This window comes from Hypanus sabinus, chromosome 19 (assembly GCF_030144855.1).
Source record: "Hypanus sabinus isolate sHypSab1 chromosome 19, sHypSab1.hap1, whole genome shotgun sequence".
NCBI lineage: Eukaryota > Metazoa > Chordata > Chondrichthyes > Myliobatiformes > Dasyatidae > Hypanus > Hypanus sabinus.
In genome coordinates this window covers 56619935-56641383 of record NC_082724.1, presented here as the reverse complement: position 1 = coordinate 56641383, position 21449 = coordinate 56619935, and the positions used below count along the sequence as shown (strand labels likewise).

The 21449-nt window shown below is 41.3% G+C and overlaps 1 protein-coding gene across 1 annotated transcript in view; it reads right to left on the bottom strand.

Moving 5' to 3' along the window:
• The window catches only part of dnah1 (dynein, axonemal, heavy chain 1), a 357521-nt gene that overhangs the window by 103335 nt on the left and 232737 nt on the right, over positions 1-21449 (bottom strand). Inside the window, exons 46-48 of the mRNA XM_059944450.1 lie at positions 20274-20452; positions 11216-11446; positions 2089-2285 (exon numbers count right to left, since the gene is read on the bottom strand). Of these exons, the coding sequence (XP_059800433.1) occupies positions 2089-2285; positions 11216-11446; positions 20274-20452 (607 nt within the window). The remainder of the gene's footprint in view (positions 1-2088; positions 2286-11215; positions 11447-20273; positions 20453-21449) is intronic.

Genomic DNA, 21449 nt, shown 5'->3' with positions numbered 1-21449 from the left:
TAATCTTCGCACTACCGAAGCCAGTTTGCTCCCCAAGAGAAATGATGCAGAAAATCTAAAGTTCTAGCTGTGAAGAGAGATCATCTTCAGCCTCCCATTTCCAACGGAAAGGGCTGCATCCACAAAAACACACTGATCTGAAGCAGTCTCCAAGGTGCTAATTCTGACTTCGCAAAATGTGAACCATGAAAGGTCTTGGCCTTTCAGCACACGTAGTTTTTCCACTGTGGACTTCTCACACAAAGCATTTTATATCACATGTTTAGTATGTATTTTCTAATGCAAAAGAATTTCTTTGTCACCATAGGCAGGTTGTGCTGAGGATAGCTCTACTTTCACATGCAACAATACAGTAAAGTTCTCATCTCTCTGCAACGGGTCTTCCCTTCTTCAAAGTCAGAGATATTATGTGTAGTGGTCTTTGGAGAAAGGCAGACTGACTTTGCAATGGCTCTTAAAGTGCATGATGCAGCTTCACTGAAATGCTGAGTGTGTGCCAGTTCCTCAGCTGCTGGCACCTCCAAAAATATATACCAAAGTTTGTTAAATCCATCAAGTCTAATGTTAATAATATGAGGAGCCAGATGTATTTCATATTTATTCACCCAAAGTGTTGCCAGTTGTAGCCAAAGACAAAACTCTGGATTCTGCATGGGCAGTCTCTTGGGTTGAGAAGGATAATAAATCGGTTATGAGCAAATGGTAGTGCAGACTCAAAGGCTGAAGGGGCCAGTTCTGCTCCAATATCTTATGATGCTCACAGGATTAAAGGGTTTTAATCTGAAAGCATACACAGGTGAATTGGCAGAACAAATAATGTTATCTAGTGTCAATTTTACAGTATCAAGGTTGTAAGGTGATGAAGGATCTGAATAGGCAATTCACGGAAGGAGCTGGGTAGTCCTGATATTGAGGAATTTTGATCAGAAAATCAAAATGTATGATAAACATTTGGATGTAACTGAGAAACAGCAAAGGACAGAAACCATAACTGGGAATTATATAAAGACCCCCCAAAAAGAGGCAGTGAAGGCAGACAGAGAATACTGGTGGAGGTTGGTTTTGTTATTGGAAGCCTGTGACTAGCAGCGATTATTGTATTATGGACTGTCTGAATGAAAGAAGTTTGTTCAGTATGTTTACCATGTGAAATGGTGGTGTTGTTGATAGTGACAAGAGTACTCTTAGGCTACAAAATGAAGTTGATCAGCTGAGAAGTTGGGCAGAACAACGGCAGAACCCATGAAATGTGAAGTGAAATGTTTTGGGAGATCTAATAAGGAACAGATAAAGTCATCTCCACAGATGGCCTTAGAAGCAAAATAAAGCATACAAATAAGTGGAAGCAGTAGGAGGATGTACCTGTAAGGGAATTATAAACTAGAAGCAGGGTAGACATTCAGCTCCATGCTCCGTTGTTCAATAAGATCATGGCTGATCTAATTCTAAACTCAAATCTGCTTTATTGCTTACTCCCAGTAACCTTTCAGTCTATTGCTGCCTTAAAAACATTTAAAGTCTCTGTTTCTACTGTCCTTTGAAGAAGAGAATTCCAAAGTCTTGCAAAGGAAAAACTTTACCTCATTAGGCTTAAAAGGGCAACCAAACCCTCCTTTTTAAACAGTGACTCTTTGTTTTAGATTCTGGAAAGTAACATGGATAGAAACACAATAAATACAATGGAGGGTTGCAGAAGTTCTGTGGATGGAAGAGGAACACCGCTAAAGAGAGTAGGTGAGAAATGGAACTCAGGTAAGATCTATGAATGAGAAACTGGAGTTTACCAGAGTATAGCTGGTGATTCTAATTCACATGCCATTAAAAGTTAACTTCCATATTATTTACCCTTTACTTGCTACTCACCTTGTCTTCTCCCATATGAGCAGGGTTATTTAGATTTTTCAGTTTAAGGATATATCACATATTTATGATTTCATTAAGTATCTCTGTCTGGATAGTGCTAAATTAAGATGAGCAGCTAAGTAGTTCAAACTAAGTCTTAAGCAGGCCATGTCTCACTTTTTATCCTCGTTGCACAATTATTCAGGGCAGTGGCATGTCAAACAGATGTAACTTATTACTACTTACATATGGGATGCCAATTTGGTAAGGGATTGTCTTCCACTGCCCCCGACTCCAAGTAACAGGGCATTGCCCATTGGCTGCCGCAGAATCCTACTGATTCTACAGATGTGTTGGATGGCATCCATGAAAAGAATGAGCTTCAACTTGGTTGTACTGGTCTGGTTGAAATCATCAATGTACTCTTCAATAACATCGATCATCTGCAAGGAATAAAGAAGCATTGCTGATTTACAGCATGCTTTTTCCTCATAAAGTTCAGATAAGAGACACATTGCAGGTACAGTCACACATTTGTCCAAAATCTGCTACTGATATTGTTCTGAAGAGCATTAATACAGAAACACCATTTTATTATATACTAACTAAACCTAAAGGGCAGGAGTCTGTCCAAGGACAAGAAATAACGGAGAGGCTGTTTCTAACACAATGGCATAAATAACTTCAATAGCAGATATGGCCACAAAATTCCTCCCCTGTGCAGCTTTGAGATGCTCAGTTCCCAGATATCTGCATTGTTCCTGCATTCCTCCTTTGTTTTCTATGAGGAGTACTAGGATATGAAGACAGACGACATGTTTGTATCTATAAAAAGTGCAGGCAATGTAATGGCACTGAATAGAAGCAGGATGAGCCTAACAACGTGTATTCTTCGGGAAATTTCACATGGGTACTTATTGAAAGGGGAGCCATAAATGCCAACCATATTTACTGTATAATTATTTCAGCTCTCACATTAAAAGTGCAGGCAGCATTGCCCACTAGGCTCAAAAATATATTGTAGTTGATCATTTTGCTTCTGTTGGCAATGAAGGAATTAAAAATCTGCAAACTAGTTAATTGGAATGTGTCAACACCTGTGAATGCAGATAAGACGAATATATTTGCTGTTACCATGTGGCAGAAGAAATGGAGGCCACTATTTTGTGACACCGTTGTTACAACTACCATTTTGTGAACTATCATCCTTGCTCAGGGATGGCTGGACCAGAACAGTTTGAAGTGAACATAACAAAACCTCTACCAGCAACCTACTGCAGACATATAGAAGAGCAGCTTGTGTTTGAACTGTAGAATCCTGAGCCCAGGATCTGACTTGAACTGGGTGTAACTGGTTTAAAATGGCCAGACTCAGGGAAAAGCATGGGAAGTCCTTCCCTGGGAGAAGAGTAATGAGGTAATGCTATCTGTAGTCTTGGGCCAGGGCCAATAAAAAGTGAAAACAAGTTGGCCAAATAAATCAGAACAAACAGAACAGAAGCATTAGAGTGCACAACTAATATGACAAGAGATTAATAACAAAGGATTTTGAGTGTAGAGCAGTGACAACTCTGGAGACTAACTGTCACAAAGAAGACCCCCATATCTGGGGCAGGGAGAAGATAGACTGATCATTTGACCAACAGGAAATCTCTTATTTTGATGTTAAAGTTGGGTGGGTAGTGGTACAAAAGAGATAGTGGCATTCTGGAATCTAAGTTGTTGGCCAGGAATCAAAACAACTTCCATTAATATTTGTATTGATATAATAAAGTACAATATTTTAATTAATTAAGATTTGTGTGGTCATTTACCCAACCCAAGTTAGTTGACTGAAGTAACAGTCAACACTTCAACGGTACTGGGTAGACCATGAGGACCAGAGATCTTTTGGCTATTGGTTCGGGCAGCAACCAGGGAAGATTGTAACAGAATACTCTGAAGAGTGCTGCGATCACAGGAATAATCCAGTCCCAGAAATCTAAGGAACTCAGGTCAAATGCCATCCACACTGGAACTGCAGCTTTTAACTAATATTCCAGCAAAGGTCTGAGAAAAAGAACAGTCAGATGCCCCGTGCTATAAATTATTCATTCCTTGGAGATCTGACATTCCAGGTAGAACATTTCAGCCAGTTCTTTTTGGCTGAATCCATCAATATTTATGTTTACTGTACTTTCCCGGATTGATTTTAATTATTTATTTATTTTGTTTAATGTTTATTGATTTCCATTTACAAAATGGCACTGGATGATGATGTACTTGGCATTGACAATTGCATACTTGGCAATCAACAATCATATTCTAGAGTAGACTTAAATACAATCACAAGATCACAAGACAAAGGAGCAGAAGTAGGCCATGTGGCCCATTGTGTCTGCTCTGCTACTCCACCAAGAGCTGAACTATTCTCCTATCTAGTTCCAATTTCCAGCTTTTTCCCCATATCCCTTGATACCCTGACTAATTAGATACCTATCAATCTCCTCCTTAAACACCCTCAATGATTGGGCCTCCACAGCTGTATGTGGCATTGAATTCCATAAATCCACGACCCTCTGGCTAAAAAAATTTCTCCTCATCTCTGTTTTAAATGGGTACCCTCTAACTTTAAGACTGTGAGCTCTTGTCCTGGATTCACCCACCAAGGGAAACAGCCTTTCCACATCTACTCTGTCCAGCCCTTTTAACATTCAAAATGTTTTTATGAGATCCCCTTTCATTCTTCTATTCTCTAATGAATACAGTCCAAGAGCCGACAAATGCTCCTCATATGTTAGTCCCTGCATTCCAGGAATCATCCTAGTGAATCTTCTCTGAACTCTCTCCAACATCAGCTCATCCTTTCTATGATAGGGGGCCCAAAACTGCACACAGTATTCCAAGTGGTCTCACCAGTGCCCCATAGAGCCTCATCAACACCTCCTTACTCTTATACACTATTCCTCTTGAAATGAATGCCAACATAGCATTCGCTTTCCTTACTGCCAATCCAACCTGGTGGTTAACCTTTAGGGTATCCTGCACTACGGCCCCCAAGACCCTTTGCACTTCCGATTTTTGAATTTTCTCCCCATCTAAATAATAATCTACCCAATTGTTTCTTCTCCCAAAATGTACAACCGTACATTTCTCAACATTGTATCTCATCTGCCATTTCTTTGCCCACTCTCCTAAACTGACCAAGTCTCTCTGCAACCTTTCCGTTTCCTCAACACTTCCTGCTCCTCCACCTATCTTGGTGTCATCTGCAAACTTAGTCACAAAACCATTTAATCCATAATCTAAGTCGTCGATATACAGTGTAAAAAGAAGAGGCCCCGACACCGACCCCTGCAGAAAACCACTAGTAACTGACAACCAACCAGAATAGGATCCCTGTATTCCCACACTTTGCTTTCGGCCTATCAGCCAATGCTCCACCCATTCCAATATCCTTCCTGTAATCCCATGGGCCCTCATCTTATTAAGCAGCCTCTTATGCGGCACCTTATCAAAGGCCTTTTGGAAATCCAAATACACAACATCCACAGCCTCTCCCTTGTCTATCTTATTTGAGATTAACTCAAAAAATTCCAAAAGGTTGGTGAGGCAGGATCTTCCCTTCATGAAACCATGTTGGCTTGGGCCTATTTTGTAATGCACCTCAAGGTATCACAATCTCACCACAATCTCATCCTTGAGGATCGACTCCAATAACTTTCCAACTACCGATGTCAGACTAATAGGTCTGAAATTTTCTTTTTGCTGCCTCCCCCCTTTCTTAAACAACGGAACTATATTTGCGACCTTCCAGTCCTCCAGAACAGTGCCAGAGTCTACTGATTCCTGGAAGATTATTTCCAATGCCTTCACAATCTCCAAAGCCACCTCCTACAGAACCCATGGATGCACTTCATTCGGTCCGGGAGACTTATCTATCCTTAGTCCATTTAGCTTCTCAAGCACTTTCTCTCTGGTAATCTTGACTGTACCTAATTCTATTCCCTGAGACCTCTGGCTATCAGGTATGTTGCTAATGTCTTCCACTGTGAAGACTGATGCAAAATACTCATTTAGTTCCTCTGCCATCTCTTTGTTACCCATTATAATTTCTCCAGCATCCTTTTCAATAGGTCCAATACCTACCTGTGTCACTCTTCTACTCTTCATATATTTAAAAAAACTCTTAGTGTCTTTTTTATGTTAATCGCCAATTTCCTTTCATAATTCATCTTTTCTTTCCTAATTACTTTCTTAGTTTCCTTCTGTAAATTTTTAAAATTCATCCAGTCCTCAGCTTTCCCACTAATTTTTGCTTCCTTGTATGCTGCCTCTTTTGCTTTTATTTTAGCCTTAACTTCTCTCATCAGCCACATTTGTGTCATTTTTCCTTTTATGATTTTCTTTTTTCTTGGAATATATTTTTCCTGCACTCTCCTTATTTCATGTAGGAATCCAATTCTGCTCTACTGTCCCTCCATTTAGCTTACTTTTCCAATCAACTTGGGCCAATTCCTCTCTCATACTACTGTAATTTCCTTTGTTCCACTGAAATATTGATACACCTGATACCAGCTTCTTCTTTTCAAATTTGAAACTGAACTCGATCATATTATGATCACTACTTCCAAGGGGTTCCATTACCTCTAGCTCCCTAATCACCTCAGGCTCGTTACACAGCACCCAATCCAAAACAGTTGATCCCCTGCTGGGCTTATGGACAAGCTGCTCCAGTAAGCAATCCCATAGGCATTCTACAAACTCCCTCTCCTGAGATGCAGTATCTTCCTGACTTTCCCAATCCACTTCAATATTAAAATCTCCCATAATTATCTTGACATTTTCCTTCTGACACGCTTTTTCTATTTCCAGCTGTAACTTGTAGTCCACATCCTGGCTGCTGTTTGGAGGCCTGTATATAACTGCTATTAGTGTCTTTTTACTGTTATGTGTGATGAGAAAACCAGGTGGAGATGGGGTCCAGAGTTGACCCCCCTGTGAACTATGCTGCTAACGAGAGAGAGAGATGAAGGAGGCATCCTGTTGCAGATGGGAGAGAGAGAGACAAGGATTAAAATGGATGATTTAGTATTATGGCTTCTTTGCTAATTGTTGACTTTAACGCCAAGGACATTTGGCCTGTTTGTGTGGATCTCTGCTGACACAGCAGAGTGATGCCAGGTGCCTGCTGAGATAGGAGGGAGTGGCTAGTTTGATGGACACGGACATGGTCAGTTGATGGATGGCTGATACCTCGTCAGGGGAGATAAAAGACGGGTCTGCTGAGATACCGGCAGACACGCCATGAGACACTGCAAGAGTGTTGTGCACCCACAGGAAGGTGGGCGCTTGAAGGACCGAATCGGGAGATCGGTCACAAAGCTCGCAGTGTGATGGCAGGACCAGTGGGGGCTTGTGTGTGTGTCCACTCACACCAGAGTGATGAGTCCACCACGGAAGAACGGTCTAGCCGAGAATGGAGGGGTCATAACCGAATGACCACATCAGTACAACAGAACAAGAAGACAATTGAAGGTTTGTCTGCTGTAGCTGCTTCTCTCTCTCTCTCTCTCTCTCACTCACTCACTCCCTCAACTACTTCAGCCTAAGCTAAACTGAACTTTCATCATCTCCTAAGACTATTCATTTATCCCTACACTTTGGAAGAGCTTGGTTTTTGATTCCTTTTACCACACTTCTGTGTGTATATATATAAAAAAGCTAACCTGTAATATATACATATTTGCATTTTATTTTTGTACTGTATTACTTAGTTTGCTAATAAAGGTTATTAGTAATTACAGACTCCAACTTGTATTCCATTTCTGCTGGTTTGGTAACCCAGTTACAGGGTACATAACATTACCCTTGCCATTTCTTAACTTGACCCTTAGGGATTCTACTTCTTCTGATCCTATATCCCTTCTTTCTAGTGATTTGATATCATTGCTTACCATCAGGGCCACGCCACCCCCTTTACCTACCTTCCTATCTTTCCTATACACAGTGTATCCTTGAACATGCAGCTCCTAATCACATCCATCATTTAGCCATGACTCAGTGATGGCCACTATGTCATACTTTTTAACCTGTAGCTGTACATCAAGGTCATCCACTTTATTTCTAATGCTGCGGGCATTTAAGTATAGTACATTTATATCAGTATCTGTTACTGATTTTGTTATATTTCTATTGCACAGCAAATTATCCTGTCTATTCACCTGCCTGTCCTTCTTGCCATCTTTGCTGCACAGTATCTTTGACGTTACTATTTTCCTCTTCCTCGATCCGAACACCGTTGTTTCCTTCCCCTTGCCAACTTAGTTTAAACCCTTCCTAACAGCTATATTAAATCCTTTTACTTAATCCTTCTACTTCTTCTATCCTTCTGCTTAAAGTAAATCTCTTTGCTGTCATTAACAGCATCAGATTTTCAGGCAGTTCAATTACATGTATGCCTGGCTTGTGAGAGCAGACACAGTAATTGGATGTGTAAAAAGTTAAGGCCCAACTTTATCCATGTCCTCCACTGGCACAATGTTTAATGCAACTGATTAGAAAGCAATCAAAGATTATGGTTTATCTTTCTTTACTTAGGCTAACGATGGACTTTATTGCCAATCTGATTTTATACAAATTGGGACTGGAGACTGGGACCATCATTTATTGGCAGTACACCTGCAATAGAATTTGTAAATTAATTAGTTAGCTTATTAGGACAACTGCCTAAATGGGCCAATAGAGAACAGTTATATGGTTAGATTAGGGAAGTACCATAAAGCATGATTGACAACAACGAGACTTCCAGACCAATTTCCATGATCTTCTGCATTATATGGCAATTTGTCCCTGAAATTTACTTTCTCTGGCTTTAAAACAACATTAATAAACTCCTTAATGTCGTTTTAAAGAGCTTAATAGAAATCACAAATTTTAATGTTGTCTATAGAAAGACAGTGCAACTTGCAGCAGTAAACCAAATAACTAGGAAACAGATACTTCAACCCACTATGTCCATGTCCATACTCCCGCAATCACAATTATCTAGCTATCAACCGAGGCAATTGACAGTAGTTAAATAATCTATCAACCTGCACGTCTTTGACAGGAGGAGGAGGGAGCCAGAACAGTGAGGGGAAAACCACAAAGTTAATAAATAGATAGAAAACCAGATGAACAGCACTAAAGGTTAGGACTGAACAGGGATATCTGGACCTGTGAGGCAGTAGTGCTAACTCCTGCACTACTGTAATGTTTCTCTCTTTCTGGAGCAAGGGTACAACAGGATGAAGTTCCCATATTAGCAGCACTTTTTTTAACAGCAGCAAGGTCTCTGCGAAAACCCAGCCCATCAATGTAGTATCTATTCTAGGGGTGGTGAACCTATGTCACATGTAAAGATTATGTTGGCACATGGCATGCAGTGCCACCTCTCAATTCTTTAAAACCCAGCCACAATAAAAAAAGATACATAATGATTATATTTTCTGTCAAATGTAGCAGCAAATTACTTTTCATGACTCAGGAGCAGTGAGATGTAAATTTGCAAAAGGACTCATTATTTTTCTTTAAAGTATTGTTAAAATTAATCAATGATTATCTCTTTATCCTGGCATGCAGAGACATTTTTTAAATCTAAAAAATTAATTAAAAAAAGTTTATTGCCAACTTGGCAATACACACTCTCAAGAAGGTTCACCACCCCTGATCTATTCATTCCTGGCCAACACTCCCTAGTGGCTGAAAGACTGCTGGTTGTATTTTGCTGTGGCTCTTCCAGAAGAAGGGTAAAGAAGGGTTTTTATTTTTGGTGTTACTTCTTTGGTCAAATATCTTGCTCCTGATTTTTTAAAAACTCATTTTTGATCCCATGAACATGGAACTCTTCTTTATTTGCAGGATTCCTGGCATTTGAGTGGGAGCTTTCTGAACCTATCCTGAGTGTGGCAACTGCATCCCAGTTTGGGGCAGACTTTTTCAGGTTTGTTTTGTGGAAAAGTCTGTGGAATTTTGCTTGTGACTGGGGGAGTGATATGTCTGACCTTTCGAATAGTGGTCAGCTTGAACCATTGGTATTAATGAAATGTAGTTTCAAAATAGTAGTAAATGATACAAGCAGTATTCTTAATATAGTAATAATTAAATATAGTTTAAAAAAGTAAGTCCAAACCCAATGTCTGTCAGCCCAAGTCAGAGTATGCTGGAGGACAAAGAAGATGTCCTGTTCTGGGGTTAGATGACTGTGTACGTGCATGGGTGGGAGGGAGGAATGGGATTTATTTTGCTGTTGCTTGTGTTCTGTGTTCTGCTAATCATTGTGGGCATGCTGTGTTGGTACTGGAATGCGTGGTGACACTTGTGGGTGTATTGATTATTACTGTATGTTTTGATATACACTGCCGGTGGTGATGGTGGAGGCATAAATGATAGAGTCTTTTAAGAGGCTCCTGGATGGATTCATGGAGCTTAGAAAAATAGAGGGCTATGGGTAAGCCAAAGTACGAGGGGTGATTGATAAGTTCGTGGCCTAAAGTAGGAGGAGTCAATTTGAGAACATATAGCGCATTTATTTTTCAACATAGTCCTCTCCTACATTTACACACTTAGTCCAGTGGTCATGGAGCATATGGATCTTGGACCTCCAGAAAGTGTCCACAGCAGAGGTGATTGATAAGTTTGTGGCCTAAGGCAGAAGGAGATGAGTTATACAGCTCTCTTTACGTGCACATGCAGTTCAACCCTTTGACTGATTTATGAAGAAAGGTTGAGGTTAATATGCTCCAAGACCGCTGGACTAAGTATATAAATGTAGGAGGGGGCTGTATGAAAAATAAATGCACTAGGTTTTCTAAAACTGACTCCTTCTACCTTAGGCCACAAACTTATCAATCACTCCTCGTAGTTCAAAGGAAAGGACATGTTCAGCACTGCTTTGTGGGCTGAAGGGCTTGTATTATGCTGTAGGTTTTCTATGTTTCTATACACATGATAAACTTCAACCTTGAATTTTGAATATAGTTTCTTTGTGTTGTGAATGAACAGGACAAGTTGACATTCATACCAATATGGTGAAAAACCTAATCAGAAACAAATATTGTGAATTGCATATCCGTTGAGGACATTTGGTGGAACTGGATGTTAGAGGAACAGTACTGGAGTGGACAAAATCTTGTACCTAAAGGACCATATGATATTAATGGCTGATGCTCCCTTTCCCAGAAACATGCAGTTTTCACCAATGCAGTCTTGCAGTTTCTGCTGTTGCACAAATGAATTTCTTGAACTTTGTTTTATTTAAGAGTAAACTATCAGCACAACATTTTCTGCTCCCAGGGAACATTGACAATACAAAGCAGATTCTAATAAAATATCAAGAATGAAAGAAAATAACCTTTTCATTATCAGAAATAAATTCATAAATCTTGTTATCTGTTCCAATGGCCATGAAATCTCCATAAAGCACAGGTAACTGTGCAGCAATCTCTTCAAATCTCGTGCCCAAATCCAGAAGCTTGTTGTGCATCAGATTTTCAAACCAGTTGCGGTCAGTATCATTCACCAGCCGGTCTTTGAACACACGACAACTTTCATGATACCACAGCCTGAGCAACAGAACTTTACTCTGAAACAAACAGAAATGAGATGGGTCATATGATATTATGCACTGTAAAGTATACTGTACATGATAAAGGAATACCAACTCTGAAGGATAAGTAATGTCATTTGGATGCCTAACTCAAAACCCCCAAACCAATCCTCTGAAGAAGTTCAACATTTCATATAAAAACTGGGAATTTATTGCATTCAATAAATACAGTTTACTGAAATCTGTTCCAAGAGGGAGTTGTGCTATATGGGAGTGACCTCTGCTGCAGAGAGCAAGCAACAGCTGTGAAAGGAGAGACTGAACAACCAAAGACTCAACCACAACCACCTGTGTCCACATGGCATCAGAATATGTAAATCCCAGACTGGCCTCTACAGCAACCTGTGGACCCACCAATAGACAACCCTGTAGGAGAACATCATACCCAACTTGAGTGATTGCACTACTGCTACTACAAGATTCTGGAACCCCAAGGAACTGTGGATCATCAAGTAGCAAGTACAAATACTTTCGATTAAATTAACCCAGATGTAAAATGTAAAACCTGTTCATAAGAGAACTCCTCACTGGACCCATGATCGTTAAGATCAGATTATTAAAAAAAAATCAAACTGCAAGTAATGTAAGAGTTTTGAGGGAAGAGGATATGCAAATATGTGCCATCATTCAATAAGATCACACAGACCTGTGTCTAAATGCCATGTTTCTACATTTCTCTTAATAACCTTTAGTTAACAAATATCTATCAATCTCAGAGCTAACATTAATAACTGAATAAGCACCAGTTGCTGTTTTCATACGAATTTGGAATCCTTTACCTGCAGAAACATTTTCTAACTTTACACCTGAAAGATCTGCTTTACTAATATCCCAGATTGTTAGATAATATCCCAGATATCTAGCCAATGTAAATTGTTTCTTATCAGTTCCCTTTAATACCTTGTTTGTGCAATGACTCCTTATATCTCAATCTTTGGAATCTAGCTACCATTAAAGTATATCCACACTGCACTTCATAGAACATAGAATATTACAACACATTACAGGCCCTCCCTGTCTCCCATATAACCCCCTCCATGTACCTGTCTAGTAGTCTCTTAAACTTCACTAGTGTATCTGCCTCCACCACTGACTCAGGCAGTGCATTCCACGCACCAACCACTCTCTGAGTAAAAAACCTTCCTCTAATATCCCCTTTGAACTTCCCTCCTCTTACCTTAAAGCAATGTCCTCTTGTACTGAGCAGTGGTGCCCTGGGGAAGATGTGCTGGCTGTCCACTCTTGTCTATTCCTCTTAATATCTTGTACACCTCTATCATGTTTCCTGTCATCCTCCTTCTCTCCAAAGAGTAAAGCCCTAGCTCCCTTAATCTCTGATCATAATCCATACTCTCTAAACCAGGCAGCATCCTGGTAAATCTCCTCTGTACTCTTTCCAATGCTTCCACATCCTTCCTATACTGAGGCAACCAGAACTGGACACAGTACAAGTGTGGCCTAACCAGAGTTTTATAGAGCTGCATCATTACATCGCGTCTCTTAAACTCTATCCCTCGACTTATGAAAGCTAACACCCCATAAGCTTTCTTAACTGTCCTATCTACCTGTGAGGCAACTTTCAGGGATCTGTGGACATGTACCCCCAGATCTCTCTGCTCCTCCACACTACCAAGTATCCTGCCATTTACTTTGTACTCTGCCTTGGAGTTTGTCCTTCCAAAGTGTACCACCTCACACTTCTCCAGTTTGAACTCCATCTGCCACTTCTCAGCCACTTCTGCATCCTATCAGTGTCTCTCTGCAATCTTCGATAATCCTCTACATTATCTACAACACCACCAATCTTCGTGTCATCTGTAAACTTGCAAACCCACCCTTCTACCCCCACACACAGGTCGTTAAAAAAAAAATCACGAAAAGTAGAGGTCCCAGAACAGATCCTTGTGGGACATCACTAGTCACAACCCTCCAATCTGAATGTACTCCCTCCACCACAACCCTCTGCCTTCTGCAGGCAAGCCAATTCTGAATCCACCTGGCCAAACTTCCCTGGATCCCATGCCTTCTGACTTTCTGAATAAGCCTACCATGTGGAACCTTGTCAAATGCCTTACTAAAATCCATGTAGGTCACATCCACTGCACTATCCTCATCTATATGCCAGGTCACCTCCTCAAAGAACTCTATCAGGCTTGATCAGCACAATCTGCCCTTCACAAACCTGCTGACTGTCCCTGATCAGACCATGATCCTCTAAATGCCCATAGATCCTATCTCTAAGAATCTTTTCCAACAGCTTTCCCACCACAGACGTAAGGCTTACTGGTCTACAATTACCTGGACTATCCCTACTACCTTTTTTGAACAAGGGGACAACATTCGCCTCCCTCCGACCCTTCGGTATCATTCCCATGGACAACGAGGACATAAAGATCCTAGCCAAAGGCTCAGCAATTTCTTCCCTCACCTCCTGGAGCAGCCTGGGGAATATTCCATCAGGCCCCGGGGACTTATCCATCCTAATATATTTTAACAACTCCAACAGCTCCTTTCCCTTAATATCAACATGCTCCAGAACATCAACCTCACTCATATTGTCCTCATCTTCATCATTCCTTCTCAGTGGTGAATATCAAAGAGAAGTATTCATTGAGGACCTCACTCACTTCCACAGCCTCCAGGCATGTCTTCCCATTTTTATCTCTAATCTGTCCTACCTTCACTCCTTTTGTTCTTCACATAATTGAAGAATGCCTTGGGGTTTTCCTTTACCCTATTTGCCAAGGCCTTCTCATGCCCCCTTCTTGCTCTTCTCAGCCCCTTCTTAAGCTCCTTTCTTGCTACCCTATATTCCTCAATAGACCCATCTGATCCTTGCTTCCTAAACCTCATGTATGCTGCCTTCTTCCACCTGACTAGATTTTCCACTTCACTTGTCACCCATGGTTCCTTCACCCTACCATTCTTTATCTTCCTCACTGGGACAAATTTATCCCTAACATCGACCACATGTCCATAGTACATTTCCCTGCAAAAACATCATCCCAATTCACACCTGCAAGTTCTAGCCTTATAGCGTCATAATTTGCCCTTCCCCAATTAAAAATTTTCCTGTCCTCTCTGATTCTATCCTTTTCCATGATAATGCTAAAGGTCAGGGAACGGTGATCACTGTCCCCCAGATGCTTACCCACTGACAGATCTGTGACCTGACCCAGTTCGTTAACTAATACTTGATCTAGTATGGCATTCCCCCTAGTTGGCCTGTCAACATACTGTGACAGGAATCCATCCTGGACACACTTAACAAACTCTGCCCCATCTAAACCCTTGGAACTAATCAAGTGCCAATCAATATTAGGGAAGTTAAAGTCACCCATGATAACAACCCTGTTATTTTTGCACCTTTCCAAAATCCGCCTCTCAATCTGCTCGTCAGTATCTCTGCTGCTACCAGGAGGTCTATAGAATACCCCCAGTACAGTAACTGTTCCCTTTCTGTTCCTGACTTCCACCCATACTAACTCAAAAGAGGATCCTGCTACATTACCCACCCTTTCTGCAGCTGTAATAGTATCCCTGACCAGTAATGCCACCCCTCCTCCCCTCCCCCCCCCATCCCTTTTAAAGCACTGAAATCCAGGAATATTGAGAATCCATTCTTGCCTTGGTTCCAGCCAAGTCTCCGTAATGGCCACTACATCATAATTCCATGTATGTATCCAAGCTCTCAGTTCATCACCTTTGTTCCTGATGCTTGTTGCATTGAAGTACACACACTTTAGCCCTTCTACCTTACTACCTTTATACCCTTTATTCTGCTTCTCTTTCCTCAAAGCCACTTTATATGTTATATCTGGCTTTACTCCAAGCACTTCTTTCACTGCTCTATTGCTCCGGGTCCCATCCCCCTTGCAAATTAGTTTAAATCCTCCCGAACCATGCTAGCAAACCTACTTGCAAGGATATTGCTCCCTCTCGAGTTCAGGTGCAACCCATTCAATCTGTACAGGTCCCACCTTCCCCAGAAGAGATCCCAATAATCCAAAAATCTAAAACCCTGCCCCCTGCACCAACTCCTCAGCAACTTCCTCCAAGTCATTTATGTGTTAGCCTGTAGGACTCACTTCTGTGATGTACAACTCTCTGACTTTATTGACTCTAAAAGCTTGCTTCCATTCGCATTTTAGATGTTTGTTTTGCATCTGTTCATGCCAGTTTAGTGCCTACATTTCTTTGGAGCTCCACTGCTTCCAAATGCTCCACTGTTGCCATCTTGTAAAGTTCTTAGTTCTGTCTCTTTTAGGTTCTAAGTGAATGACTTCACAGTTGCTAACAATGAAGCACATTTGCCACATTTTGACCCATTTGTTTAATACAATATTTATCTGCAACTCATGCTTCCTTCAACACCACTTACAATGCCGAAGTTTTCTGTCACCACAATATTTAAATATGGGGGCTTTCTAGATCATCATTTAATTTACTTTAAAATATAACAAGAAAACCCCCTGAGGGCATCACCTGCCACATTTTGCCAGTCTGAACACCTGCCCATCATGCCTGCTCTTCATCACCTCCGCAGACAATTACCTGACTGGATTGATACACTGCTTCAAAATTTTTCAGTCCAGTTTCTCAGGCATGAGTTGGCCTTTAGGCAACATTTTTGGACTTATGAGGAGAGACAAATGTGTGGATTCTAAATTTGTTTTGGATAAATGAGATACTGTCATAATCACCTCATCCTCTCCAGAAAAAGTCTGTTAACTTGTGCAAGGTGAATAGATCAAGCTATTAATACATAAATGGTCCAGTATGGCCACTGCAGGATGCATTTCTACAATGCATATACTGAAGATTAGCATAGCATTTGTTTTCTTTTCTTAGGCAGTTTTCAGGCAGGTCACATCATTCACTCATTATGAAATTCATCTAAATTTCTCTCCATTATTTCAGGCATCCTAGTGATAAAGATGCATCATTATTGGTATCCGCTGTATAAAACATCATATTATAGAAGAGGTAGCCAGCTGTGATGGACCTTGTGGTATTCTGGCAGCTCACTGATTTCTAATTCTAAGTTCTTATTCTGGGAAGTTAAGGCATTTGTGTTTTTTAATAATCAATTAAATGTGCTCATTTCACAGAACTAGAAAGTTAATAATACCAAGGGTAATCAAATCTGATCACACCCTCCAATAATTCATTTATAGCTGTTCAGGTACAGATCTTTGTATATACCTTCAAATATCTTTTTTTTTAAATGTGATGTGAGTTTCTGCCTTTATTTGCTTTTTAGACAGTGAGTACTACACCACTGACTCTTTGAGTGATTTAGTTTTATCCCTTCATCTTCCCTCTGCTCTTCTACCTGCCAGGCCTGCACAGTCTTCACCCAGAACCAAAGACACAGCAGGTAGGTTAACTGATCATTGTAAATTGCCCCGTGATTAAGTTAGGGGTTAACTGGGTTTGTTGGGGGTTGCTGAGGTGTTGTGGATTGACGTGCCGAAAGGGCCTGCTCCCCGTTGTATTGCTAAATAACTAAAAAAAATAATAGGAGTCACTTGCTGCTAATTTCAAACTCATCACCTGCAGCCTACTTTAACTCTAATTCTCATCCACAGTGTTTGTCCACTCATTGAACCAGCCAGCCTCAACCAGTTGCTCCTAGCCTTCAGTTACATTGTTGCCTGTTGTGTTTAGTATCTGTTCTCTTGCTTTGTGGCCCCACATGGCTTGTTATTCTGCAGTCTTACTAACCACAAAATCATCCCTGCTGCTCTGACAGGATAAGTGAACCCTCAATTGACCTAGCAGAGTATGCTCACCTAAAGAAGTTGTCCATACACAATCCAGAAGCAGCAGGAAACCACTGACCATCTGCTCACCACTCTCTTCCAACTTTGACTAGCGCGGGGTTGCCGTATTGAGACAATCTCCTCCTCTCTGCCCCATGGCTGAATGCTTCAATAGATCCTCTACCTGACGCTGCAACTTCCTCTCCCAGAGCACCCTTACTCCTTGAGCTCCAGCCATCTCCGTATTCTATGGTCCGGACCACGATCACCTTCCTCATCTCTCTCTTGATTGGGCAAACTCTGACTTAGGCCACCACTAACTGAGAGAATATTTGCAATAAATATGAGGATTTCACTGCTGAGGTGCACCAGGTTTTCGATCATCTAGGGAGTAGAAGGGAGGCAGTGGATCGGAAACTTTGCCTGCGTCAAGGCCCACGCTCTTTGATGGATTACACTGTGGAAGTTAGGACCCTTGCAGTGGAGTGCAGGTGGAATGCAGAAGCACTGCTGCCCATTACCATTATGGCCTCGCAGAGTGCTTGAATGATGAGTCATCTACCCAGGGGATGTGCACCGGCCTCAAAAGCTTCATCACTCTGACTCTCTGTATTGAGAAGTATCTTATGGAACGACCTACCAGATTGTTAGCCAGAACCCCAGTTCTGTTTCCAGAACAATTTCAGGCTGCAGGACCCTCAATGCTTCTAGAATTCATGCCATTAGCAAGAGCTCCCTTAACCCCTCGTGAGCACGGCTGATGGTGGAGAAATGATTTGTGTGCCTATTGCGGAGCAGCCAATCACCATCACCTCAAATGCCCACTGCACCCGGGAAATGGTGCCACCAGGTAGAGATGAGGGCCTTTTATCTGGTAAATTCTTCACAGTCTGTCATTCTAGCACCATAGCCCAACTCACTCTCTCAATCCTGTTCCACACCCCAAAGGCTCTACATGCTCAGGAGGCTTTGGTGGATTCTGGTGCAGCAGACTACTTTCTGGATCAGACTCTATGTGTACAGCTTGGAGTCCCTATCTCTTAGCCTTTCAACATCATGGCCATTGACAGACATTTCGTAGGGTTTGGGATGGTCAGACCATGCACGTAGACTGTACACGAGCATCAGAGAGCACCATGAGTTCATCCAGTTCCTCCTGATCGACTCACCCAACACTCTCTCACCTTCGGTTGCCCCTCATGACCTTCACTTTGCCCGGTTATCCAGTGCATGCTGAGTTGGGGATCCACCTGTCTATCAGTTCAGTTGACTTCACCCCCTAAATCCATGGAGATGGAGGAAACCCTAGACTTCATCAAACTCCCACAGGAGTATCATAATTTAGCTATTGCCTTCAGTAAAAGAGAAGCCACTATCAGAGCCCAGCCAGATTACTCCAGCCCATGTCTAGCTGTCCACCCAGGTTCTGCACCTGTCCATTGGTCCCTTCAAGATTATTCTTTGCAGTAATCCAGTCACTTACCACCTCCACTTGCCCCTGTCCCTCAAGATCACACCTACCTTCTATGTGTCCTGCCTAAAGCCCATTGTGTATGGACCACTCAACCCACCTGAGCCTGAACCTCTGTACTCTAGGATGGTGGAAGGTGGTCCAGTGTACACAGTTTGCCAGCTGATGAATTGTGTAGTGCATAGTTGACTGAGAAGGGTATGGTCCAAAGGTGAGGTTTTGGGGGTTGTCCAGTTACACTTTGGATCTATTACTTATTGAGCAGTTTCACCAGCCCCATTTGGATCATCCTGGGCTATCAGGTTGGGGGGGGGGCCATAGGGGTGCAGGGGTCTTGTCAGGCCTGCACATGCAGGCACCTCCCAATCTCCACCCAGCTAATAGGAGTCGCCTACCACTCATTTTAAACTCATTATCTGCAGCCTATTTAACCCGAGTTTTCATCCATAGTCCTTTTTCACTCATCAAACCTGCTGGCCTCAACCAGTTGCTCCAAGCCTTCAGTTACCTAGTTGCCTGTGGTGTTTAGTATCTGCTTTCTCTTGTTTTGTTGCCTCACATGACTTATTATTTTGCAGTCTATTATTAAATTTATCGCTCACTGTTAAATCATCTCCACTGCTCGGTTTTTGGGTTAACCCTCTTCTACATTTGTAGTTGCTTTAAATCTAAGACCCTTTTTATTTTGGTTCAGACACCTCAATGTTTTGACCTTGTTTTTAAAAAGGATTATCAAAAAATATGATTTCAAATTTTGCCATGAAAGAGTAATGAGGCAGCACAGTAACTGTAAGGAGTTTGTACATTCTCCCTGTGACTGCATGCGTTTCCTCTGGGTGCTCCGATTTCCTCCCACATTCCAAAGACATATGCATTATTTGATTCATTAGTCACATGGGTGTAATTGTACGGCCTTGTGGGTCAGAAGGGCCTGTTACTGTACTGTACCTCTAAAAAAGTATTTTATTTCAGCTTAGAAAATTTGAAAATAAAAAGCTAGTATCAGTATCACTGAAGATGCAGAATTATCATACAAAGTACCGTGAGTTCATTAATGTCCTTAGGAAAGAAAACCTATTTCCTTGATTTAGTCCAGTCTATGTATGTCTATAATCCTACTCCAATATAATTTATTCTAAATTAGCCTCTGATGTGGCCTAGCAAATCACTCAGTTATTCTAAATCTATAGCAGCAGGTCAAGAAGAAGGTGCATGTAGGTATGTTCAATAAATATCACGGCCAGAGCTTAAACAAAGCCTTACCTATCTGATTTATGAAGCAAACACAAGGAAATCTGCAGATGCTGGAAATTCAAGCAACACACACAAAATGCTGGTGGAACACAGCAAGCCAGGCAGCATCCATAAGGAGGTTCGTCTTGACGAAGAGTCTTGGCCCGAAACGTCGACAGTGCTTCTCCTTATAGATGCTGCCTGGCCTGCTGTGTTCCACCAGCATTTTATGTGTGTTGCTTGATATATGAAGCAACTGGCTTGGGGACCAAGTAGGAGGCAAGAGAATATTATAACCTGGCAGCCTACAGGCATAGACAAGACTTAAACATACCTGAGTCTTACTTGATTCAGCCATGAGGATGCCCTGGAAGACCTTAGACAAATCGCGTAGATTGAAAGTATAATGTGATTTGGCAGGGGTTGGGAGCAGCTGTGATATTATGGTGGAATATACTTCAATTGTTGCTGTAACAAGTGGTTCATTCAGATTTTTGATCTCTTCCAATCTTCCTGTTCAACATAAAAGCAGGCAGACTTTAACACAACTTTATATCCACTTTTTAATGTTGGGAATTAACTGCACAATAGATTGGCTGGGCTCCACTGTCCATCCTTGAAGCAAAGTTAAGGGTGGTGTTAAAGATTAGGATGGGACTCTCAAGACAGGAGTTCCTGCCCTTGACGTTGAACATAGTTCCAAGTGTTTCTGTGGCAAGTACGGAGTTATATTTTTGGAAAATATTCTTTCAGGTTAACAAACCATGACCAGTAAGGTGCTGAAGGAATCAGAGCAGCTATAATCTAAAACAATGATTTAGATATTGTACTGAGTGTAAGGTAGCCAAATGTGTTAATGCAACAAAGATGGATAAAATGCAAGTTGTACAAACAATGCAAAGGAGTTTACAAAGAAATATATTTAGCTAAAGGGGAAAACAGATGAAATGCAATATGGGGAATGTAAGACTGTCTACTTTGGTGAGAAGAATAGCAAATACAATATTGTTTAACTGAAGAGAGACTGTAGAAAAGTAATGTATAGAGGGAACTATACATGGAACACAGGAAATTTATATGCAGGGACAAGTAATTGGAAAAGCTAATGTACGTTGGGTTTTTTGGAATGGAGATGGAGTAACAACAAAGTCTTGCTTCTCCTTCACAAGAAATGGCAAAAATATAGCCACAGAACTGAATACAGATTTCATTTGCCCATTTGAGATTGGATAGGAGTGTATTGGAGACAGGGCAGAGAAGGTTTACTTGGTTGATTCCTGAGATAAAGGGGATTGCCTTCACAGAAAAAGTGAGCAGCTTGGTTCTTAATGATTTGACTAATGGAGAATGGGAGGTGCTATATTGAAAGATAAAAGGTTGACATGGTAGATGTTGAGAAGATATTTAATTTAGTGAAGGAATCTATAACTGGGGCCATAATTTCAGAATAAGGTGTCACCCATTTAAGAAATGGAGAAATTTCTTTTCTCAAGAGTATTGTGAATTTTTA